The following is a 26475-nucleotide window of genomic DNA, read 5'->3' on the forward strand; positions in this document are numbered from 1 at the left end:
AGCAGACAGGTGATCCGCTGTGGCAACCCCTAATCGGGAAAAAGCCGAAAGAAGAAGAAGAAGAAGTCTTGCACCATGGTGCCTAGGTCCTGGCTGAAAATGGTCAGTCAACCAGTCAATTTACCTGGCTAGCAAACTGAAAAAATAAATAACTTTCTTTATAAAATCTCAAATTAGTCCTACAATGCCAGAACAATGAGCAAACAATGGTGATAGCACTAGAGGACATACCTCTGAAATAATGAGGTGAAATCCAAAATTCCTTTCAGATATAAAATCCGAACACTACAGAAACTTGTAAAACATTCAGTGATTGTACTTTTGCTTTTATTTCTCATGGCTCTTTCATCTTTGGCTGATTAGCTAAGGCTTGACCCCTGACACATACTCAAGTGGCAAGCAGAAAAGTCATGAGTTAAAGGGGCCACCTCAGTACCGCATGACAGTCTGATGGTGAAGGCTGAAAATCAAGTGCAGTACCACTAAAAGTGGTACATTTTGGAGGTATGTATAGTGTTTTCTTTTTTGCTCTCCAGTTGTTCTCTTGAAAGGGGGGCTTTTACTCAGAAGGGGGAAAACCCATTAATAGTACCCCGGCTGATGTTCTAGGTGTCCACCTAATTGGCCTGTGCCTAAGGCTATTCATGACTGCATCATATTGATCATTTTCTGTTTTAAGCCAAGTCAATAAACTATTCAAGATAATTTTAACTACCAAAGTGGCTCTAAGGTCACAGAGCCCAGGCTGAAGACTTGGAAGCTGACAGGAGAGAAAATACTCTGGGCTCTAACACCTCAAGTAGAAAAGGACATAGGTGGAGTTGAAGAAGAATGGCAGCACCTCAAAACAGCATGTGTGAGGGACTACAGAACTGATATGTGGCTGAGCCAAGTATGGAAATAAGGTACATGAGGAAAGCTCATGTTGGAATGCAGAAGCCCAGGAAGTTGTCAAAAGAAAGAAGGATTGCTGGAAAAAAGTGAGAGATAGAAAAGACAATATCGGATAGCTAACAAAGAGGCTTAGAAAGGAATTGCAATAGCAAAGAACAAGGCATTAGAGGTAGTCTGTCTTGCAACCTGATATAGTTTCTTTGGCCATCTACTGAGTCACTTCCAGAAACTGGTAAAGGCAGAAAGATAAAGAAGATAGTCAGACACCCTTCTACCAGCAACAACCTGCTCACCAGTCCACAGGACATCAAGGGCAGATGGGAGGAGTATTTCAGGCAAAATCTGAACAAAGAAAACCTCACAGAAGCTGTACTTTCCAAGGCACAGCCTACAGTAAGAGAAGAGGAGGATCCCAGCATAGAAGAAGGAAGAACAGCACTAAGGAAAATGAAGTTAAGTAAGGCAGCAGGTTCAGATGAGGTCATAGCAGATATAGGTTCATTGAAGATTACTAGACTAACGGCCCTAGATCCCTTACAAGGCTAGCCATATTTATCCCAATTTGCCCCAATTATCGGTGGTTAGGTGAGTGAAGCTTGCAAAGGTAAGAGTGTATGGTAGTTAATAATGACTTCCTCTGTCCCAGAGGGACATGGGCACTTCCCAAGGAGTGAATTTGCCGTCACCCATTCATTGATCTAGGTTGCACTTGAAGCGGGTCAAGGGGAGCTCTATTTCACGTGAATTAGAAGATTGTTCCAGAGAAGTGGCGGTCTCTGGCAGATCTATTTATCTCTCCATCATGACCTGTTCATGTCAGAGGCTAGGTTAAGATCCCTGGAGTGAATGACCCTCGTGCAGTTTGATTTATGAATGTGTAGCATTTCCATCATGTCCGGGTGAGATACTGCCCTATATGCCAGGTGCAGGTCACCCCTTAGCAACTGTAGGAGATAGAATATAGTGATAGGGATTTCAGTCTTTCCAGTTAAGACTTGTTTTGTGTACCCTGTAATTTCTTGGTGAGAAACCTCTGTGCTCTCACCAGTTGTTGCAAGTATCTGATGAGGTGCATGCAAAAGGGAGCATTGTACTAAATTATTGCTCTGATGAGGGTTAAGTATACTGGAATTATAACAACATTAGATCTCAGTGTGATGCCTTTACTTATAAGATGTGCCACATAGGATTTTCTTACTACTGTGGATACGTGGTGGTCAAAGTTCAAGTTGCTATAGGATTTTCTTACTACTGTGGATACGTGGTGGTCAAAGTTCAAGTTGCTATCAACCTGAGTATCCAGATCATGTACCACTGAATCTACACTTAGGGGTGCGCTGTCTCTAATGTAATTAGCAGGGATGTCAGCTTTCCCAAAGGGAATATTAATGCACCATTTAGCTTTAATCTGTGGATTTGGCACCAATCATTTGTCTGCATTAACCCTGTCGGCAGTATACTAATGTCATTGAGGGACTCAGTGATTGGTCCCAATTTGTAATCAGGTTGTCCAAGTTTGCCTGGACTTCTGAGAAATAAATTCCAAGCAGTAAGGGCTCAGCACAGAATCCTGTGGTACACCACTAGTGACTGGTCTTTTGCTAGAGGTTAAGTCAACCAATTTGACAGTATGCGTCCTGCTGGTGAGCCAGTTGACCAGCCATCTGGTAATGTAGGGATTAATTTCCAATTGGCAGAGTAGCTTTATAATACCTGAGTGGGGATTGTATCAAATGCCTTGGCTAGGTCAAGATAGGCAGTATGCACTGACTTTCTCCTTGTCCAGGGCCTTGGTGACTTTCTGGAAGAAGTCAAATTTGTGTAACAGGCACGATCTACCTTTACCGAATCTGAACTAAGTTGAGTCCAGAGTTTAAAGATTACCTATATCCTTGTTAATAAAGTCCATAATGATTCTTTCCATGACCTTGCAGATGAGGCTAGTCAGGCTTATGGGCCTATAATTCACAGGGTTAATTGATGGTTCCCCCTTGTGCAGAGGGAAAACTGTTGCTGTCCTCCATTCTGCTGGTACAAACCTAGTTCACAGGCTGTGGTTAAAAAGAGATCCAGGTGGGTCAGCTAGGTCATGTCTTAAGTTGTTTAAAAGGGAACCTGGGATGTTGTCTGGTCCCATTGATGCCATGTTTTTGGCCTTGGAAAGTGCCGAGATGACCTGTTCACTTGAGATAATAGGCTGATGAATGGTGGCAGGTATACTTTGGGGGATGACTGGAGGGGAGGGGGGTAAAGTTTTCTCCAAATCTGTCAGCTAGCAGGTTGGCTGTTACCTCCTGCTAAGTATGGGTGGTACCATCAACAACCAGTTCAGTGCATAGCTGGGTATTTCCTTTTAGATTCTGGACATAGTTAAAGAATGCTTTGTGATTATCCTTACCTAGGGCGGCTATTTTTCCGTCATAATTAACGTTGGAGGATTTGAAAATATCTCTAATCTGTTTAAGCTAAGAGGGATTACTCCCTTTGCTGAGCCAGTTCCCTCTTGTTCTTGGTAAAGATGTTGGGTGAGATAGGCTCCTGAGGGTACTCATAGCAGTATGGATAGAAAGGCATATCCTAGATGAATGGAGAATAAGCATACTGGTACCTATGTTCAAGAACAATGGGAGCATTCACAAATGTGGACAGTACAGAGGTATCAAACTCCTGTCACATTGCATGAAAGTTTTGGGGAGTGTGACTCACAAAAGAATACACGGAGCAGCAGAAAGTAAGATGGGAAATGAGCAGTTTGGATTCAGATCAGCATGCAGCACAATTTACCCAATGTTTGCAGTGAGACAGATACTTGAGAAGAAGCTAGAAATGAAGAAAGAGTCTAAGTGGTCTTTCCTAAACTTGCAGGAAGCATATAACAAGGCCCCAAGAAAGATGATATGAGCAGTCCTGCGGTGGCTGGAAACCCAGAAACAGTGTTTGGTCTCACAGATGGGTTCCCAGTGGTAGTGGGAGTGCATCAGAGTTCAGGTCTGAGCCTACTGTTGTTCATGCTGGTGATGGACTACATTAGCAAACAGGTCAGAGGGGACAGATCAACAAAGCTGCTGTATGCAGACAATGTGGCATTACAGGCAGACTAAGCAAAGGATATGGTAATGGAATGAAAAACTGAAGGCACAGGAGATGAAACTAAGTACAGATAAAACAGATGTCATGGCAACAAATATTGGGGAATTGGAAGAAGCTGAGAATTAAAATAGATGGGAGAATAGTGGAACAGGTTAACAGCTTCAGTTATCTAGGAGGGATGATTGAAGAGAAGAGAAGTCTGAATGAGGAAGTCACAGCTAGAATCAGAAGGGCAGCAGCCAACTGACACAGGGTATCTTGTGTAGTATATAACAGATGAAGGACAAAGAAGGTGTACAAAACAGTGGTGCAATCAGTACTACTGTATGGTACAGAAACCCGATCAGTAAAGCCAAAGTAGTTGAGGAACCTTGAGGTGATGGAAATGAAGTGCCTGCGATGGGTGGTAGGAAGTACACTGTGGGACAGACAAAGAAATGAGGACATAAGAACATAAACCAAAGTAGCTCCAATTGCAAAAACAGTCAAAGAGAACAGATTACAGTGGTTCGGGCATATGTGCAGAAAAACAAAAGAGAATCTGGTGAAAATGATTTGGGACAGACAGGAAGGAGGCAAGAGGAAATGAGGCTATGCAGCAAAGAGGTGGATGGACTATGTGAGAGAAGACCTGCAACACTCAGCCATAAGTGTCCAATAAAGTAGGACAGTGGCACTGAATAGAGAGAGATGGCAGCAGCTGACCCGACCCCATGTAGAAAATTAGAAAAAAGGGGTTGATGATGATGATAAATGGCTGATGTTTAGCAGCACTTATAGATCAGTGTGGTTTTGTCCATGTGCTTATAAATGACACTGTGTGTGAAAGCTGCCCTCTACTGGTCACTAATTTTGACATTGAGATGATATTTGACTGCATTGTCTGCTGTGTTTTATTCCTATTTCTAGAAAGGGTTGCCTTTCCTCACTTTTTATTTCTCTTTATGAAAAGTAGACATAGGTTTCACTTACCAATACAAATTGGTGCTAGGCTATCTTGATTGGTTGAAATGTGTAGAGGGACACATTAAGAATGACCTGTTTCACTGCTTTTATTCACAATACATTTGGAGCCTCTTCCTATAAAGTTTAGACCATCCTCTATTTCAGGATATATTCAGAAGGGCAAAACAAATAAGTTGTCATTACATGTGGCTGGCCTTGTGCTGTATGTGTAAAATTCAGATGAAGACCTAGACATTGTTATTGAGGAGCCATGTAGATATGGTAAAATTAATAAAAAAAAAGATTTGGAGATTAATAATCCTCCTAAGAAAGAGGGTATTTTAAGTGTTTATTTCTGTGGGAACACAAAGAGGTGTGGTACTTAGTGATAACTCTGATAGGGTCTTTACAGCAAACAGCACTTTTTACATATAGAAATTAATTTAATAAAAAATGCAAAGAATACTTTTAGATGTTCAAAGTTTTTGTTTTTAGATATTCCATAGAAGGTACAGGCAAATAAGATAGATACTTGTTTTACCATTGATCCTGTTTGTTTCAAAGACTGTGCCTTCATCCTCACCATCTGAAATTTGTTTGACACTGTGAGGGTCTGTCCCTGTGTTTCTATGGAAAGGTGAGAGAGACCTAGAATAGTTTGAGATAATATTGCACCCCTGACTACAATGCTTAGCTTGTGTTTCCAAGACTTTGAGTAATACGTTATAGTCAGAAGCCTTAAATATTACATTTTATATATATATATATATATATATATATATATAACTTCCAATATAAAGCAAAGTGGAAAATATCGTTTTTGGCTGGATGTACTGGTATAATTTAGTGAGGGAAACAAACTACCTTACTATCTTCACTCCAGAAACAGAATTAATCAAAAAAATAAAATGAACCTACTATAAAACTCAGACCATTGTATGACAAGATGAATTAAGTCAAATTAGCTTGTCAAATCACTGTGGAGAATGAGCAGATGAAATAGGTAAATGGCTGTATGTTGCCACAAATGGCATATTGTGAACTGCTATCAACAGAGCAGTTACATGCTTGGGCTCAGTTTAAAAAGACAGACGGCATTCTCCAGATGATTATTTATTGGCAGTTTTTGGTCATATATAATAAGGTAAAGTAGTTCATAAAGATGAAAAAGATAGCCCTTTATGGGTGCTATAGACATTAGGTGCTATGGGACCAGCCCTGAAATGTAGATGAATAATCAATTCCTTTTGTAAAATGCCTGTGGTGCGTACATAGGCTAAAGAAACTCATAAGGTAATATAATCCTGGGAAAGGAAATTAGCTAAAGAAATTCTCCCAACATTACGAAAGAGCTTATAGAGGTTTATAATACATGCTACCAAGTTGAGAAGGTACATTTTTTTTTTGTTTGTTTTGGTTTTCTTTTTTTTAAATGGTAAGGCAGTGCCTTTACAAATATTTTTACACTTATTTTAGGAAGGTAATGATGTTTGCTGGCACGAGCTCTAACTGTTGAAAGTGTAATGATGAATCTTTAGATGAGCAAAATTGTTTTTTTTTTTTTTTTGATAAGGTATCAGATTTTTTAAAAAATGAAATGCAGAATAGATGTGATAAACTTTGGCCAGTCAAAGTGACTTTACATCATCTACTTTTTTTTTTTACTCTAACCAAGATTGGAGTAGAAACAAAAATGCAGTGTTAGATTTGTTGATTATTGCCAGTAAGAAAGTGATTACAAATAAATACAAATCAGAAGATCTTCTGACAAATGCTGATATATCTCACTCATTTTTATTTTATTTATTATTTTACATTTGTTAACTGGGGGTGTTTGATGAGCTGAAAAGGCCCTTTTTCAGCAGAGGCCTGGGGAGAAAAGCTCCACACAGAAAAATAATTACAGATACATTTAGATATTTAGACATGTTTTTACAGTGGTATGCAGCACATCAGCAGTTACAGTGGAGAGAAGAAACAAGAAAACATTAATTTAAAAATAAAGGTAATTAATAGATTTGTGGTGTACAGCTGAAATTTGGAACATAGGTAGAATACATACATAGTATATAGGTACAGTACATACATTGTACATTAGCCAGTGTTTGTGAGTAAGAGTGAAAACTGTTATCAAGTACTCTAGGCTTAGTATGTGTACCTTATCCACTTTCTCCTTTTCTAGTGTTTTATAAACAGCAAACAAATATTTAAAAATAAAGAATCTTTAAAATGAAATTCAAAATATATGTGATAAACTTTGGCCAGGTAACTTCAAATCCACCATTTTTGTTTATCCTGGCCATGGTTGGAGTAGAAACAAAAACAGTGTTAGATTTTATGATTACTGACAGTAAGAAAGTGATAAAAAACAGAAGTCTGAAGACCCTCTGACAAATGCTGATATATGTGTGTGTATGTGTGTATATATATATATATATATATATATATATATATATATATATATATATATATATATACACACACACACACACACACACACACACACACACACACATATACATGCATACATACACACACAGGCACACATACATATAGACAGATATAGATATATATTTAGTTTAAATGAGTACAATATATATCTTAGAAACAGCAAAAGAATATTTGAAAATAAAGAGAAAGAGTGAGAAATCAATTCTGAGAAGGATTTCATCAAGGTAGTTATGCAGCAAAACTCTCATTCTTGGATTTGGGGAATCGGTTAGATAGCCCATCTGTATTTCCTATTGGCATGGTCAGGTATCTTATATAACATTGCTTTACTTGTTAACTAAATCTTAATGTATGTTATTTTACTTTAAATTTGATATCTGTAGAAATCATATCTGTTTTTAATTTGTATATTTATATAATAAGGTTTTAACTGTTTAATAATACAATGGATTTTTAAGAAAGCTGTTTAAAAAGTACCCAGGAATGACTAGTGAAATTCCTTCCACCAGATGTTAGATGTACAGTATATATTTCCACTTTCCATCAATATTTGGAATGATTGATTTTATTATGCTTATTGATTAAGATTCAGCCGTATTACTTATGTCCAAATCCAACAGTTCAGCTGGCTGCCCCCCTGTACTCTTACGTAGTGTCCAAAACACAGAACTCCATCTCCTAAGAGTTAGACAAGAACCATCGCTAAAGTCTTTCAAGGTTCAACTAAAATCGCTCCTACTTAACTCATGGTGCTGCAAATGCTCTCTACCTGATTAAAACATTCTTCAGCCCTCTGACTCTCTGCTCGCCAAACTCTTTATGCTTTCTAAAATAGAGCAACTGCATGCAGTTGCCCCCTACATTATATCTGGATACTGTATCAATAATGTAATGAACAAATGCCATTATAAGACTATACCTACTTGTATTTAGTTTCACTACTGATTTCTTGCTCTCCGTGTGCCTGTGTGTGTGTGTGTTTGTGTGTGTGTGTGTGTGTGTATAAGTGTGTGTGTGTGTGTGTGTGTGTGTGTGTGTGTGTGTGTGTGTGTGTGTGTGTGAGTGTGTGTGTATACATACACACACACACACACACACACATATATATATATATATATATATATATATATATATATATATATATATATATATATACTGTATAAAACTGCAACTTCCCAAGCTTAAGTACACAGTATCTCTGTTAGATGTCATTGTCAATGTTCAGTTGTATTGTATTGTACTGGAGCTTTTCTCCCCAAGCCTCAGCTAAAAATGTGTCCTGAGCCCAGTCAGACATTCTCTGGTAAATAAAATAAATAAATAAATAAATAAAATATAGTTAAAGTAGACTTGTGAACATGGCTGTCTTTCTTTGTCTTTACAATAAGACCTAATCAGTGGATACATGCACAGAGGTTTGCTTTACTGCTTTTTGGACAGTATACATGTCAACTGTTGACATGTACCTTATCCTGTTTTTTTTTATAACATCATTTATTACTTGCTGATGTCTATACTTTCAAGTGTATTTCATTATGAGGGACATCTCTCATTTTAAGTGTTGAAGTTCATGTTATACTCTATCCCGCATTGAAAGGTCTGTCATATATTCATTAAGAATTTTGTAACTAATTTCCATGGTAAATAATACTCATAAAGAAAAAAATATATAAGTATAAAGAAACACATTTTATTCATAATGTAAGCTTCCTAGCTGAAGATGTTAGTAAAGTATTAGTGATGGGTCTATATTTTGTCCATTTTTTCCACGTGATCTGAGGAGGTAGTATTCCTATTTTAGGGATGGAAGGTTGACAGCCATGTTGATATCTATATCATCACTGATCTCTTGAAAATGTCTGACCCTCCTATTATCTATGAACATTGTGAAAAGAAAGAAAAAAAAAACATAGACACCCCCCCCCCCCAATTAGTCCATTCATTGAAAGCACTATCTCCCTGGTGAATGATCATAGATTTAATGTGAATCATTCATAATTATGATCTTTTATCCATATTTTATTAGCTGCTGGGCCCAGGAGTGTAGATGCTATTTAACTTAAACTATTTTGTCTTATAAATATGCATTCCTGAGTTGACATAAATTACATCAGTTTAAAACTAGAGTACATTTTCATCTTCAGTAATGCATTCTACATAGACTGAAAGTTGTACATTTTATGGAAATATAGGATAGAGCACCCAAATTTACCTGGTTTATGAGATGCAATCTAAACTTTCCATGAGAATCCTGGAAATGCTACCCCACCGACACCCCCCCCCCCAAAAAAAAAATTATTGTTTTCAGTAGTTCTGATAGCAGAGGCCTATTCAAAACCATATATCCTAGAAAAATGTTCATACTAAATACTTCAGTCACAATTATATTCATTAATAATAAAATTAATCCCTGCATGCAAATATTTTCATTTAGCTTTCCTTATGATTTCAAAATAAAGCTCAAAAATGTTTTATACTATGATTATCTAAAGTCCAATATATATTATTGTACTACAGGACATGTCAGTCCCAAATCCACTTCAGAATTTTGCAGACTCTCCTTTCTTATATCCATAATTTCTGTTTGGCCTGTGTTATCCTTTAATCTTACATAAACGTATAAGTTTGAGTCTTTAATGCAACTTGTTGACATATCCCATAGAAGTAAGAAAATGTCTTCCACACATAATATAACTGTCTAAGTAATCTTCATATCTTAAAGTTCTTATCATAACTGACTTGTCCTTGTCTAACTGCAAAAGGTTATATTATTGGAGCAAAAAGAGGGAGGGTACTTTTATTCCTTATCTGGTATTTCTGTGAATCTCAGTGTTAGGAAAACTCTTACATAAATACAGTTTTCTCTCAGAACGGGCTTGGAAATGTATCCATTTTCAGATAGGCCGTAGTTTTATCTCTTCATTCAACATTTTGTGTTATAACGCAGCCTCAGCTGAAAAGTACAATTGAACTGTAGGCAGTGAGTGACCTTCAGGTCAAGGCTAATAAAGAAATGCAGAACTCTCAGTTTCTCTTGAGAACAATTTTGTTGTATGTCAGAGTGTCATTTCACAGGTAAAAACATGCAGTCAGGACTCAGGGCACATTTGCAGATTAAGCCGTCTGGACTAGTAATAACAAGTCTTGTTATTACGGTTTTGGTTATAAGGTCTGATAATAAAGGCTGAGAATGTAAATGCAAGCTACAGAGGAAAGACTACAATTTGAATTTTCAAGACAGAAGGTCTAAAATTCTTGTTTTGCTGTTTGTTGTTTTAATAAATGCTGCTAACTGACTATGGAAGACTCCTGACTAAATTTTATGCTGAAATGCAGATCAAGTAAGTCAGATACTTGTAATTTGACACTTTTATAGCTAAATAGAAAAATCTTCCACTCAATGAAATTTAATACATTCTGTTGTTTGTTGGTCTGCTCCCTGTTAAATTGCAGAGCTCCTAAACAGGCGTATAGCCATGATTTTTGGAAATGTATGCCAGTTTCCAGAATGTTGTCCCTAACCTCAATCATGAGTGCAGGGCCCTTTCTTGTACAGTGCATGTTTCTGAACCAGGTACATTTTTATTGCTTAAAATAAATATTGAAATGAAATTAAATGAAATGTCAGGCTAAACATTTAGCCAGCTAGGCATTCTGATAAAAGAGTATTTAACAAAATATACAGCCGTAAGTCATGATAAATTTACAAATTAAATTCTAACATGTATCATTGCACAGAATAAATTGTTTTTTAAAAAGTGTATGCTGCGGTGTATATCGAGTATGCCTGTCTTATGATACTCCTACGTAAAGCTACTTAATAAAATGTCAGTCTGTTACGAATCGTTTAACATATCCCATAGGAAAGTGCACCAGAGTTTATTTTCGATGCCTTTATGACATGCTCTGTGTTTTGTTAGTAAGAAGTGAGGTTGTGCAGTAAAGAGCAGTTATTTTAATATTACAGTGACTCAATGACCTTTTACTGTATTTATTTTTTTAAGTTGTTTTCTATGTTTTTGCGGGAGTTGTTCCACAATTTAGGGACAGGAGAAACTGTATGTACCCCTGTTCCCAGTAAGTTCCTTTACTTTTTAGCCACTTTGTAAGTGGCAGGGTATTTGTGGCAGAATCCCTTAAATAAATAAAGGAAGCTAAGTGGGCAGTTGGCAGCAAGGTACCCTTGTGCTTTTGAGAGGTAAGACAATGTTCAGGGGGAAATACAAAGGTCCTAATTCACTTTTGGGCTGCTTGTAAGGCGATGGCACCCCAGTCTTTACCACTACATTCTATATAATTTCACACTCAACGTCACTCCGACGTAATGCTGAGAACATGTATGAATTTTAGTAAATTTATATTCTTTGTGATAGGACGTGTGTTGGATTGTGACCAGGGGGGTGACATAGTCAACAAAGTGGGGGCTTTAGAAACAGAATGGCAGATTAGATTGGATGCCTGTAGACCCCCGGGGTTAAATGACTACATTTCGATCAAACCCATGTTAAAATTGAGGTCTCAACTTATATGACCAGTCTATGTACTATACACATGGGACATGATGAGTATGGGGTGTATCAAATGTATTGCAATGAAAGTGGTATATATAAAAAATAAAAAACAAGTTATTTAGAAAGTGTTTTAGGAAGTTCGTTTAGGATGTTTTTGAAACTAGATTAAGTCGACATTTGAAAATATTAATGTGTTATTTATGTGTATTAAATATTTATGAGTATGTGAATATAGAGAGTATTATAACACAATGAATTAACAAAAGATACATTTCTACATTTCATGAATAGGACATCACCATTTTTAGGATATACAAAATTGATTTTAGTTTTATATTGTTAACATTTTTAAACATATTTTTAGAATAATTTTTGAATAGTTGTTATGTAGTAATAATTTATGTATTTGATACAAATGATATATGAATTTTGTGGGGTTTTGTGTATAAGGGGGGTGTGTTTTAGGAATTGTTCCAATGAGATTTGAGTGCACATGATATAAAGAGTAATTAAATGAGAAATGAACGACTCTGAAGAAGCCAGTTTGCTGGCGAAAGCGCTTAGTCGTGGTTCTATTTCAATAAATCTACACTAATATTATCGTGGATGTCAATGGTTTTATTTTTCAACGTTGCTTCATTGTGGTATTAGAACTGTGCTTTGTGGTGGCAGTATCTCTTTACGTTACTTCAGCCCCTGTGCGTGTCACTTTTTTTGTTTTAACATGTAAGAATGCCCTGTTAGTATGGATAAATGCAGTACTCTGAAACCTGGAAGATGTACATGGTCATGTTGGAGATGTACTGGCTAAAGAACAGGGAACAAACATGGAAAAACAGGTGAATATGATAGTTCATTTGTATTACTTGTTGCAAGAGTTTGTCTGCCTCTTGACTTGCTAATTATAATGATTTTATTATAGAACTGTATGTTTTAGAAGTGAAACAAGTATTCAGAGCTTGCAGTGAACAGCAATTGGATTTAATAGTTTTATCCTGTAGCAGTAAATCATTCTAGAAATTGAGTCAAGTCATAACCTTTGCACTAAATTCCATTAAATGTTGAATTTAGACTTCTATTTTATTTTAATGATGATAGAAAATAAGTGTCATATTGACTGCCATAAAGTGCTTGGTTCTTCTCTTGGGTTCATAGCTAGGTTACCTACTGTTTGGAATCTGCACATCATTCATGTGTTCAATAAGTATATACCAGCTGCTTTAGCTTCCTGCTACATTTCAAAGACATGACATAGCTGAACGGGCATATCTCCACAGTGCCTGTGTGTGTGTGTGTGTGTGTGTGTGTGTGTGTGTGTGTGTGTGTGTGTGTGTGTGTGTGTGTGTGTGTGTGTGTGTATCCTGCAATGGACTGTGCTGTGGACAAGATTAACTTATCTGTCTTTCCTTCACAGACTTCTGGGATAGACAACAACTTTCCTTTCAGCTGGTATTAGGCAGGTAATTGAAGAATGAGTCAATGACTGAAAAAAGTATAACAGAGGTAATTGATATTTGTGTGTCCAGATTGTGCAGGTTAGTCCAGTAAAAGGCTGAAAATTCATCTTTTATTTTTGCAAGATTTGTAAATTGAAACTTCGGGTACTTGTAAAGAAAGACAATAAGAAGGAAGTACCGTGTATCAGCTGCCACCATAATCAAAGCCCTGGGCCAAATATTTCACCTCTATATGTTTTTAATTTATCTGCTAACAACAAAAAATATATTATTTATTTATTTAACATTTGTTTACCGAGAAAGTCTGACTTGGAACGAAGCTAATTTTCAGTGGAGGCATGTTGAGAAATGGTCCAGAAGCATGTCGGGAGGAAACCGGAGTACCTGGAGAAAACCCACATGAATGCAGGGAGGACATGCAGACTCCACACAGAGACACTCCAACTGAGAATCAAACTGGAGAACCTCTTGCTGTGAGGCGACAATGCTACCGCTGCAACACTGCGCTGTCCGAATTTCAAATATAATCAAATTTATAATATCAAATGCCACTTTTTAGGGTCAACACAGTAGAACTATCTGGTAATTGCAGACCATGCAAGTGGAGACTAAAGGACAAAAGCCTAGGACTGCAGGTTGAAGTTAATTAGCAGATCTTAGCCTTAGCTTGTCCTGCACTGCTAGACTCATCTGGCACTGCCTAAATGAATAAGTATTTATACTTCTGTTTAGAATGACAACCAGAGCATATGTGGAGAATGTCAGACAGTTTTAGAGGCAATACCTCAGAAAGTGCATTAGATATCTTGAAAGAGCCTAGATATGGACCTCTCTTTGTTGAAGTTATCATCACTCTTCTAAGCTCTTTTCCTTATGATCAGATGAACACAGGCCATACACTTTATTACAAGCAAACATGAGAAGAAATTAAAAAAGCCTGTGTTCTATCAATTCTGCCTCATTGGTACAATTATTCCATTTGTTGCTTTCCTTCCCCACTGTCCATTTGCCCCTCTGTTGACCTCAGCCCATCCCCCTGTCTGGCTGATAGCTTTAGTTCTACTGCCCTCTCTGTTACAGAATACTTCCTCAAAATTTACTTGAATGTTTCACCTTCCCTATATAGTTTGCACCCTTTCTATATTTCACATCCTTCCTTCCTTCTTAACTAAACCCATATGATATGCTGAGTCCATGCTATGTTCTTTCAGACCTTCTTTTCTGTAAAGTATGATATGCACCAGAAACAATTCCTTATTCTCAAACCTTTGCATCACCTTTAATATTTTGGTGATCCTCCTAACCACACTGCCTACCATTTTGATATTTTTTCTATGTGAGTCATTTGGAAATATAAGCCATATTACATGTTCAGCTTAAAACCACCATCTGCAGTGAAAAAATGGTATCAACTTGTCTTGAGTCCCTGTCACCATATATACAAGCATCCTGTTGGCCCTAACTGCAGACTGCACATCACCCTGAATAAATTGAGTGATGATCTCTCCCATATTTTTTTTCTCTTTCAGAAACTCCTTACTTAAAGTGCAATACTGTATTTCTGTATTAAACCCTAACTATCATCTGTCTACTTAAGATACCATTTTTAGCTGGTGACAACACCCCCCCCCCCCCGACACACACACACTTCTCTGCCTGACTCCTGAATTGTGGTGTCATCAGTAAAAAAGTTGATTTTGTTTTCTTCTCAGTTTAGCATATTATATGCAGACATTCTAAACAGCTCTTTATCATTCCATTGGCTGGCTTCTAGATGGATCATTTTCCCTGATCATCACTTAATCTCTTATCTGTTAGGTCTCCATCCATTTCCCATCATAGTTATTCAAGTTCAATTTTTTTATTTAAAATTGTCTTATTGTATTTTTGTACTTTTCATTTGTGAAGAAATTTACTTGTGCTGTCCCTGTAGAAGATCAAGTTTGGCATTTATTTATTTACTGACATTAGATTACCAGGAAAGTCTAACTGAATAAGAGCCCTTTTTCAGCAGAGGCTCAGGAAGAAAAGCTTCAATTTATTACAATGTTAAAGAGGAGGGGACCAAAGATAGAACCTTATGGTACACCAGTAGTGACTTGGAAGTAAGGAGAGAGGGTGGAGTGCCATTTTACTGACTGATACCTATTGGATAGGTAACTTTTGAACCATAAAAGGGTGGGCTGAGTTTATTCCCCAGGCTAATAGACATAAACAAAATAAATAGTTCTCACACCCTACCATTTAGTTTCCCTGCCCACCTTTTGTGAAGGACATTGTTGAAAGACTTGCTGAAATACATGTATACCTTAGTCTAACTAATGTGCAACACATTCACAAAACTCTATCAGTCTGACTAGAGTCTCATGGAAGCTGTGTTTCTAGCCATCATATCATGTAGGCCACTAGCATCCAGTATTCAGCAAATCAACTCCACTTAACCAGCTTAACCCCACTGAATCCCTTCTGTACCTTCTGACATTTGTTGCTATTGTTACTGTTCGTGGAGCTTTTCTCCCCGGGCCTCCACTGAAAATGGGCTCTTTTTTGCCCAATGGACTTCCCCGGTCATCAAACTGTAATAAATAACAAAATAATAATAGACCTAAAACTGTCTAGTTCCCTCTGGTATTTCTTTTATATAATTACACAAATGCAGATACCTTCCAGGCTTCTAGTGCTATTGTGAATATTAATCATGCCCACGGAATATGAGACTGGTGTTTAGTTCCATATTGTTGTGGATAGCTCTCTCATCCCACTGGCCATTCATATTATTCTTACTTAATCTATTTCCATGCTTACCTACCCATAACTCTTTATTAATATTCCCATTGCATATATTTTATTGTATTCTTATTTCCTCTGCCTAATACCTCACGATCTCTACCAACACAAATGTGTTTTGTGGTTATTTTTTTAAGTTCACTATTTCTTGTAATATTTATTGTTGTACTTCTTGTAATATTTCTTGTTATATTTTTGTAATATTTGTTATATTGTGAAGCTTTTTTCCCCAGGTCTCCGCTGAAAATGGGCCACAGGCCCAGTCAGACTTTCCCAGTAAACAAAAGTAAAATAAAGTAAAAATAAAAATAAATGTTGCCTCCTCCGGTGCTTTACAGTAGAAGGACATTCCACAACCCAAAGCAAATATATTTTCTGAAGCAGGATGTGACCTTTTTGAATTAATTTTCTGGCACAGGTGCAGTACAAACAGAGAGATTAGATAAAAAAGTCATGTGACTTAAGGGACATTAGTGCAGCTTCCTAAACAACAGATTAGACAATAATGTATTACTATTCCCCTGATTATCCCATTGACTGACTTTTTCTCCCTTTTGATATAAAAAAATACCATTAGTATTTTTAGTTTCATTAAAGTGGGATTTGTCTAACCGGTGTTCTAAGTTCATATTTCTGACTTTTATGTGTTAAATTCAGACTGGATGTAATAGTTAGTCTGTTTCTGGAAAATGTAGTGTGAGTGGTGACTATTGCATTTAAAATCATTTTTTTTTCTTTTGATATCTTAGCTGATGTTCTCAGGTAAAATATTTCAAAGTATTAATTAATGTTCTTCCTTTATACTCTACTAAGGTCAGTTTGGCATTCCAGAAGGCATTGTTTTTTCTATGCCAGTTCGATTCTGCAGAGGTAGCTGGGAAGTCATAACTGAGCTTGAAGTTGGAGAAGATGTGAAGGAACGCTTTAAAGTAATAGCCACTGAACTGGTTCAGGTAAGGTTTCCTTCCTGTAGCAGAGACAGAATATTTCTCATTAAGGTGTGTGTGTGTGTGTGTGTGTGTGTGTGTGTGTGTGTGTGTGTGTGTGTGTGTGTGTGTGTGTGTGTGTGTGTGCGTGTGTGTGTGTGCGCACGTGTGCATGCGTGGTGTGTGTTTGTGTTTGTGTGTGTGTGTACATGTGTAAGGATAAACACAACAGTGCCAGTATTCATGGCTGTGATCAAAGTTACTAAAGTTTTAAGAATCAAATCCGTCCAGTAATAAAAACAAATAAAAACATTCTGCTATCATAGTCAATAAGCTCCTCAGAGGGTGCACCACACATATACACACACACACACACACACACACACACACACACACACACACACACACACACACACACACACACACAATTTAGAATGTGCAATCTACCTACTACATGTCGAGCAATATAGCCATGGATAAATACTGTGTCCAGATTGTTCATATATTTAACATGGTTGCAGAACCACACAAAACAACACACTGGTTATAGCACAATAAATACACTAAAACAAAAAATAAAAAACTACCACCACCAAAAGCGACTGCGGAGACTGAGGCTAAGATACTTAATTCAAAGAAACCAAAATACTTTATTCAAAACACTAAGCACTTTCGCCCAAATACAAAAAACAGGTTCTGCACTGGCAGTATGCATTACTTTGTGTTGAGACTTTCATTTGCTTGGAGTAGCTTTATCAGTTGATACTATACTATTTACAAAGATGTTGACAGTATAGAACATTTACAGTAACCTCACAAATTAAAAATAAGTAGTTTAATAATTATGTCACAGCATGGATTAGAAAGAACTGATAGACAAGAAGAAGTTAGTAATAATAGAACATTTAGCACTGTTACATTCAGAGCTGGATCATGATCAAATAGGGCTCTAAGCAGGGTAATCATCTAGGGTCCCACTGACCATAACAATAGCCCTCTTATGTAGCTGCCTCTCCACAGTTACCTTAAAATCCTGTTCAGTTCTGTCAGTATACAATACTGTGTTCTTCTTTACATTTACAGTGTCTAATAACTATTATATAGTAGTAATAATCACTGTTGGGCCCATGGGGCATTGAGGTTTATTCACTTCCAGTGGTGTTTTCTCACTTGTGCTTTGCCTCACAGGTAAACGCTGACAGTCATAGGTAAACCCTATGCCCCACCCACCTGGCACTGATTACTGCTATAGAGGGTGAAAGGGTCTGCTAAGATATAAAGTGATAGCACCCATAAGGGTTAAGTGTGATCCTGTTGATATACACAAGCATTGTATTAATGCTTTGGAAGATACTTCCTCTAATCATTTGGCTAGGCAGGGGAGAGATCAAACAAACTTGTAAATGGATTCTTTAGACAAGTAGTAGGTTAGAAAGACATGAATCTAGTCATGATATTTTCGATGATGGGAAGGAACCAATGATGATGAAAGAGCTGTGAATGTTTACAGTTGGGGTATAGTAAAAGATAAGGGATTCTGAACATTTTATGGTTGACAATGCTTGCATGTATGCTAAGTGCAGGTTTATGTAAATGTAAAAGCTGGGGCATAATCCTTAATGTCAAGGTCATACCTCTCAACCTTTTAGAGCAATAAATCTGGACAAAGCCATTAATAAAAGTGGGGCAAGGGCCCAAAAGCAGGGACACTTTTTAAATACTGCTCTTACAAACTTGGAAAGTTGACAGAATAACAGGTTTTGCATTAAAGTGGATTTTCTGAAAGGTATGAAGTCTGAAATTCAAATGTCTGTCATTATTTTATAACTTCAATCTTTAATGATTTGCCACTAATTTGCCAGAAAAACTCAATTTTATGAAAAACGGACCAAAAATATGAGGCAAAAATCTGGACATTATGTGAAAATCTGTACAGTTGAGAGGTATGAGTCAAGGTTAGTTTCTGAGTAGAAATAATAAACAGAAGGAAGATAGAAGTAAAAACAGATAAAAGTAATGGTTAGAAATGGAAACATCATAGTTAATTACCTAATCAAAAAAGAGCTAACAAGCTGAGAATAAACAATGAGATATCAACAGTCTTGTCATGTGCAACAGTAATACTGCAAGTATTTTCTAAACTTATCAAGAAGGTTGCTGTAATGAGAGAAACAGATCTTGACAGCCCACTGTGTGTTCAAAACCAGTTTTCACTGAAGCTTCTGATATTTTGCTCATAGCTATACTGACTTTCCATTTCAGTGCTGGGTATTTAATGTCCTTCATGGATATTCTACTCTTTGCATATTCACTAATTCCACCTTTGGGTTTGCTGTCATATTCCTCTTGGTCTACACACTACAGCTGCCCATCAAACATGTGTTGTCTCCCCCTCCAGTTTTAGGGGCAAAATATTAATCATTCCTTCCTTGCTTTCATCTTCATTCTCATCCACAGAACCATTTTCTCATCCTGAATATGCGCTGGTGTACTCCCATCATCTTTACACTTTCAGTTGTTTTCATAAATTCTGAATCCAGGTAACAAAGCATGATACCCTGCCATGACCATTTTCTGTGTTTCATTTATAAATACTATATATGCCTCTCTGAACATGCATACCATGTAAAGTACTCCTTTGTTTCTAGGTTTCTGATATTTAAAAACATCATTCTCCACCTACCATTTCTCAGGCATTCCCTTCACTGTTTTGTTAGTTATCTTCTCCCCCTTCATACCACTGTTGTACTATCTCTACTCTGTATATGAGTGCTGATCCTTCTGACCTACCCCCATTTCGATTTAAAGAGGAGTCTTATTTTAATGTTGTTCAAGCCTAGCTTGGAGAATATTCTTCATAACCTCATATAAAGTGATCCATGTTTGTGATTGTAGCAGTATAGTGTAGAGGATTAAGCCAATGTGCTCCTAATTGGGCTTTATGATTTAGCCTTTATTAAAAAACAACAAATAAAAATTAAACAAAAGAAAATAAAATAGTTACCGATCTTCTGAAATTTATCCACAGTCACTTCCTAATCCATCGGATGTAAAATACTGGTAAATAGAAAAGCACTTTGGTAACACTGCAGGTAAAATCACTGAACCTTTATTGTCCAAATACAAAGAACCAGAAAGAAGACTTCACCCTCCTGGGCATCTTCAGAGTCAGTTAACGTCATTAAAATCAAACTTTAAATACACTTGCCAATTAATACACAATTGAACAATGTAAAACCATTGAAAAAATCAAGTAATTAATTAATTAACCCCTTAAGTGTTTTTTGAACAGATCTTTGTCTTTTAAAAATCAATGTTTCTTAATACAATGCGCTGAGTTCTCAGTACAATTGATCAAAACTCAAATATATATATATATATATATATATATATATATATATATATATATATATATATATATATATATATATACACCTAAATAAACCATCCATCCATTACCTAAAGTGTTCTCTCCAAATAGTACAACATATATTGTTTAGAATCTAATAACACAACCAGAAAACAAAACAAAAGCTGATGTCTGTTTGCATTGGTATATGTATGTATTCTTGTATATCAAATACATGCTGCCTTATGTCTTTAAATGCAAGCTAGGGAAAGTGTCATTAATGCCCGGAGCATTACTAGCGTCCAGCCTTATCTGCCATAGGCTGTAGCATTGCCTGTGACATTCAATGACATCTGTAATCCTTGTTTCCCTTCCCTACTCATGGGAGGCACTAACAGCTTCAAGTAGATGGTTGCTGTGCTACTTTACCTCCTGAGAAAGCTTCTCCATTTCTACTACTCTCTGCTGTGCTACTTCAGCTGTATAACCGGACTCCACATGCACATTTATTCGACATTTACACCACTTGTTGTCTTATTGTTTACAGTAAAGGTTGAGTTAATCTGTTAAGCATGCATTCTAGCACAGTGTCAATGACTACTAGCCCTTCTTCCTTCACCTAAGGGCATCTTTAATGCAATTTCCCAAAATGAGTGTGCCAGCTGTCATATCAGCTCACTCTTGATCCCTTTTATCACCTTAGTTTTTGCCCCACTCCCCTGAATTCTGACTGGAGAGCTACAGGAGAGCAAATGGATTATATTGACATTATACTGAAGGTCAGACCCTGCTCTGGATGTAGTGATACACTTTCAAAAACCGTTCCCCAAAACAAGGCAAATCCACAGATCAGCAACTATGCTAGGACATGCTTTATGACCAACAACTATAAAAGACCATTTTTAAGATGTCTGGAATAGCTATATTATAGACAGGTGAATTAAAAACTCAAGAGTACAGTTCACTTTTTTTCCTGCATTTTCTTGTATATATTGAACCTTTTTGCCTGTTTTAACAGTAGAACTGATGCATTCAGTATGCTAAAACAATGAGTAAAAAGTTCACACAGACAAAACAATCAATAAAAACTAAAAGAAAAAAAATCTAGCAAGGCTGCTGACATGAAAAGAAAAAGTCATGGACATTCATAATTGCCATTTAGTGGAAATACCTGATGTCCTTAAAGTGTCATTTGCATATATACCATATTACCTCTTATACAAAAGGTTTACGGAATCACACAGTGGAAAGTCTTGCCTTGCAAGAATTTTCTTTTAGTTTTTACTGATTGGTTTGTGTGTGTGACCTTTTTAGTCATTGTTTTATTTCGTTAGTTGGGATATTTTGCAGACAACCTGATGATTATGGTCATTAGCTGGGAACAATAACCCTGTGTTTCTAACTGCTAGTAAACATTCTACATATGCTGTGTTGATTATGCTATAACAAGGCTGAATATGCATGTACACAGCTATTGGGGGTTGGCTTTATTAGCTGCGTTTGTTCATAAATAGACTTTGAAAAGAAAAAAGTCATGGATATTAGGAATTTGCCTGAAACACCTAATGGGCCGGATTCTCGATGGCTTGCACGGAGTCTAAGAGTAGTGTAAGACTCCATGCAGCCATCATGTCTGATGAGCGATCCATGAACAGCCTGAGGGGGCGTGTAAGAGGCGTCCTAAAATGGCTCTTACACGGACAGGGCTTGGATATGCAAATTATCTCACTTGCAGCCGAAAGGCATGCAAATGAGGTAATTTTCCAATCCAAGGAAGGACAAACTTGTCCATGTAAGAGCCGTGTTATCTGCAGAAATGTACTCAGTTGACAACTGAGTACCGTTCTGCAAATAGCACAATGGAGCCTTCTCAGCTCCAAATAAAGGTTGCATATGTTCCAGGAAGCATGCCAATGGCCAAATATGTGGCCACTGGCAACGTACCACCATGCAAAATTAAAATAAAATTTTTTTTTTCGGCGATGGCCGATGTTTAAATGTAGTGCAGCGCCGCACAAATGGGCTGCGCTAAAAAAAAAAAAAAAAAATAGAAAAATATTTAAAACCCATAAACATGGGTTTTATGCAAACCATCAATTTACAATGTAAGGGAATAGCAGGCTGAAAACAACATGGCCACTGAGTAGGGGTTGCTAAGGGGGGAAGCTCAGTGTAAGACATGTAACTAAGCATTAGTAGACAATCCTATGTAAATGAGTGTTAGGATAGTGAATCGCACTTTTACCTAGCATATGAGCACATTCCCTGGAGTGTAGTAGTAGGATAAGGGGGAGCAACAGAGTAGGAGATAGGTGACATCACAGGGGGGTATGTATGAAAGAAATGAAGCTCATTGGAGCAGAGTGGGATGTGAAAGCTGTCAGTTAGACATCATGGAAAGAGGTGTGTCAGCAGGCAGACATGGGAAAGCCAAGAAATGGAAGGTGTACACTGTGGATAACACCAAAGTTTCTTGTCGAGCGTGCATGCGCGCGTGCACACGCTGGGAAGCCCGAGTAAGATGAAGTGCACGCGTGTAAGCGTGAGTGCGTGCGTTTACGCCGGAGTAAGCATGTAGAAGCCTGTTTAGAGACTTGTAAATGTGTTTGCGCTGGTGTGCAAGCGTTGTAACCTGAATAAGCAAGTTGTAGTCCATCTAAGCATGTGTGCGTGCGTGTTAGCTGCTGAGTGCATGTGTGCTCCTGTATGCGCGTCGCTCCCCCCTGAGGAAACAGACAGGAAAAAGGAAGCACAACAAATTGTAGGAAGCTACCAGGGAATACTAGCAGAGCTAGCAGGTGAAAGCAATCAGAATCAGGCAATTACACAGGCAGAACAGTAGCCCAGCCTAGCACTGAAAACTCTGCAAACAACAGTGCAGTATGTGTCTCTCAAGAGACACTGCAACACTGGAGTAAGCTACTAGAAGTGAAAACTGAAAAAGCTTCACTCAGACAAAAAATGCTAGGGGCTGCCATAGCTGGTATAAGACGACATATGCAACATGCTGAGGGTGGTGACAATGCAAATGCTGCCGGACAACCCACAGTGAGGAGACGGAGAAGAGTGTACAGGTCCAGGGTCACCTATCAGGGATTACATGAGCTGGAGATAGTGGAGCGCTATAGAGGGGACAGAGACCTCCTGTAGCAAATCGTTGAGCTGTGCAGGCCATGCCTCACACACAGAACCAACAGAGGGGAACCCATCCCAGTGGAAACCAAGGTATGTGTTGGCCTAAGAATACTAGCAACAGGTACCTTCCAGAGCCCAACTGGTGATATGATGGGGATATCACAGGCATCAGCATCCAGGGTACTGCACCAGTTCCTGGATGCCATGTCAGCACATGTCGGTGATCATGTATATTTCCCCAATTCCCGTGAGGTATTGGCCAGCAATATGCGTCTCTTCCAGCAAATAGCGGAATACCCTGAGGTAGTGGGTGCAATAGACTGCACGCATATACGCATCAAAGCACCAGCCAGTGAGCGGAGTAGGGCCTACATTAACCACAAGGGCTTCCCCTCCATCAACTGCCAGGTTGTATGTGATGCCCAGGTCATAATAATGAATGTGTGTGCTGGCTGCCCTGGAAGCTACCATGATTCCCATATCTGGCATCTGCTGCAGCTGTACCAGACATTTGCCAAAGGGGACATCCCACATGGTCACCTATTGGGGGAGTCTGGCTATACACTGGAGCCGTGGCTGATGACACCCATCAGAAACGCACACACACCTGAACAGGAACGCCATAATGAGGCACACACACAAACACGTAATGTAATAGAGCATGTGTTTGGGCTGCTCAAGTCACGGTTCCAGTGCCTGGACACATCTGGTGGAGCCTTGCAGTACTCACCAACTACATGTACCCAAATTGTCATGGTATGAGCTATGCTACATAATATGATTCTGCGAAAACAGTTGCAGCAGGACCAGCATAGGCCCGGCCCAAACAGCCCCCCACCATTGCCAAGGCCATCACAGGCAGAGCATGACTCGGAGGAGGAACAACCTGAGCCTGCCCCAGTAGGCAGAAGGAGGCATGCCCAGTATGCCTTGGCTTTGGCAAAGAGGCAATGCATAGCACATACACTGCCTCAGTAGGAACCCTGGAAATTATACCTCTCTCTGACTCACACATATAGTAAAAGGGATGCCTAAGTTGACACAACCTGCTTTCAAACATGTACAGGGAGTGTAGTATGTGCATCCAACATAGGCAGCCCTGCAGCACCACCTGTGGCATGATTGCCATGTGTTAAACAATGTAACACCATGTAGTATATGCAAACTTGATGACCCATGAGTAACATCCTACCCTCACCAAGCATGATGCCACAATATGAAGACAAGATGATCAATTACAACAATTGGCTTAAGTATTGTTGTTAGTCAAAGGGATCCAATGTCTGTCAGCCTGGGGTGACATGCTGAGCAAGACACGATGCTCTGCTAGGGATGGCTTGCACCTATCACCCCTGGCCTTTTGGATACTGGCAAAGGCTGTTGTCACCCCCATAGTGCCTTGAATAGGTAAGGCTCAAAACACAAACCCACCTCCATAGGTATCACAAGGGATACAAAACTAGAAGTAATGCTACCCAATGCCAGAAATCTAAACTGCAAGATGCATGCAGTCCAAACTCTCCTCAGCCTGGAGAATGTTGATATCTGTGCAGTAACAGAAACCTGGTTCAAGGCTCCCAAGAGCACCCTAGCACTACCAGGTTACACCTCATACCATGCTTTACAGCCCCAAAACATGGAACAAACTACAAAAGGAGGGTGAGTATCAATAATTGTCAAGGATACCTACACCCCCAGGTTGGTGCAACAGCATGAAGCAGCACAGACTATCCATGTGCAAGTAACAGTGGCTAAAACTGCCTCCCAGTTCGTAGCCTGCTACAAACCACCCTCCTAAATCCAGGAACCCCACTTGGCCTACTTGAGAACACATGAAAATATGAAGGTCTCACCAAACAACATTATATTGGGCGACTGCAACTACCCAAACATAGACTGGGAGCATTATTCTAGCACCAACACCCTAGGCCAAAGGTTCATAGACTTCATAAAACAAAATGCTATGGAACAACTTGTCACCACTCGCACAAGAGGGGTAAACATACTGGACCTGATAATCACCAACATGGGGACTCTATGGCCAAGACGAGAAGTGTATCCCTCACTGGTAAGATCAGACCATACAGTAATCTCACTGGATATTCACATCCTGATCCCAGTCCCTGGCCAGAAAACCACAGTGAAAAACATGTGTAAAGCAAGTTATGCACTCCTCCAAACTGAGGTGGAATCCATTAAAGCCCTTGTGCCTGTGGAAAATATGGCCCAGACCTCAGAACCCTTTATGAATGCATTCTATGAACACCTTCAGGAATTCATGGACTATGCAATCCCAAATAAAGCCAAGACCCAATCCTCCAAAGGCAGGCATCCTGTCTGGTGGACCCCAGCCATTAACGAACCATGCAAGAGAAGGAGGAAGCTACTACATGATAGAGCAAAACCCAAAAAGGGAAGGCATCACTGATCAGTATTATGACAAATAACTATGGCCACACATAAAATCCTCTAAGGCCAGCTACGAGATAAAAATTGTACAGGACACTAAGGATAATCACAAGGCATTCTTTACTGATGGTAGGAACCTGGGTGGGAATTCCAAGATATGCTCAGAATTAGTCCAAAATGACAAACAATACACCAAACCCACAGACATTGCCAACATCCGACCTGACAGGTTCAGTGCAAACTTCTCCACCCCCACCAAAATTCCAAATATCTATCCCAGCAGAGTGCTGGCCCCCTGACATCGCAGATGCTCAGGTAACAGCCAGTGTCCCTAAAGCAAAACACACAGCATCAATGGGACCAGATGATGTCCCGGGCTGTATCCAACATGAAGTCCAAGAAGAATTGAACACCAAATAAAACCACTGCTCAGTCTCAGCCTTACCACAGGATATGTACCCAAACAGCAGTGTACAGCAACAGTGGTCCCTCTCCACAAAGGTGGTGCCTGAATGGATCAT

At 38.5% G+C, this 26475-nt stretch overlaps 1 protein-coding gene across 4 annotated transcripts in view; it reads left to right on the forward strand.

Moving 5' to 3' along the window:
- The window catches only part of MDH1B (malate dehydrogenase 1B), a 446421-nt gene that overhangs the window by 342091 nt on the left and 77855 nt on the right, over positions 1 to 26475 (forward strand). For all 4 annotated transcript variants that reach the window (XM_044078250.1, XM_044078249.1, XM_044078248.1 and 1 more), the window contains one exon: positions 16949 to 17088. In XM_044078250.1, the coding sequence (XP_043934185.1) occupies positions 16949 to 17088 (140 nt within the window). The remainder of the gene's footprint in view (positions 1 to 16948; positions 17089 to 26475) is intronic.

The sequence above is a fragment of the Protopterus annectens genome, chromosome 7.part0, assembly GCF_019279795.1.
Source record: "Protopterus annectens isolate FY-2018-M chromosome 7.part0, PAN1.0, whole genome shotgun sequence".
Taxonomy (NCBI): Eukaryota; Metazoa; Chordata; order Ceratodontiformes; family Protopteridae; genus Protopterus; species Protopterus annectens.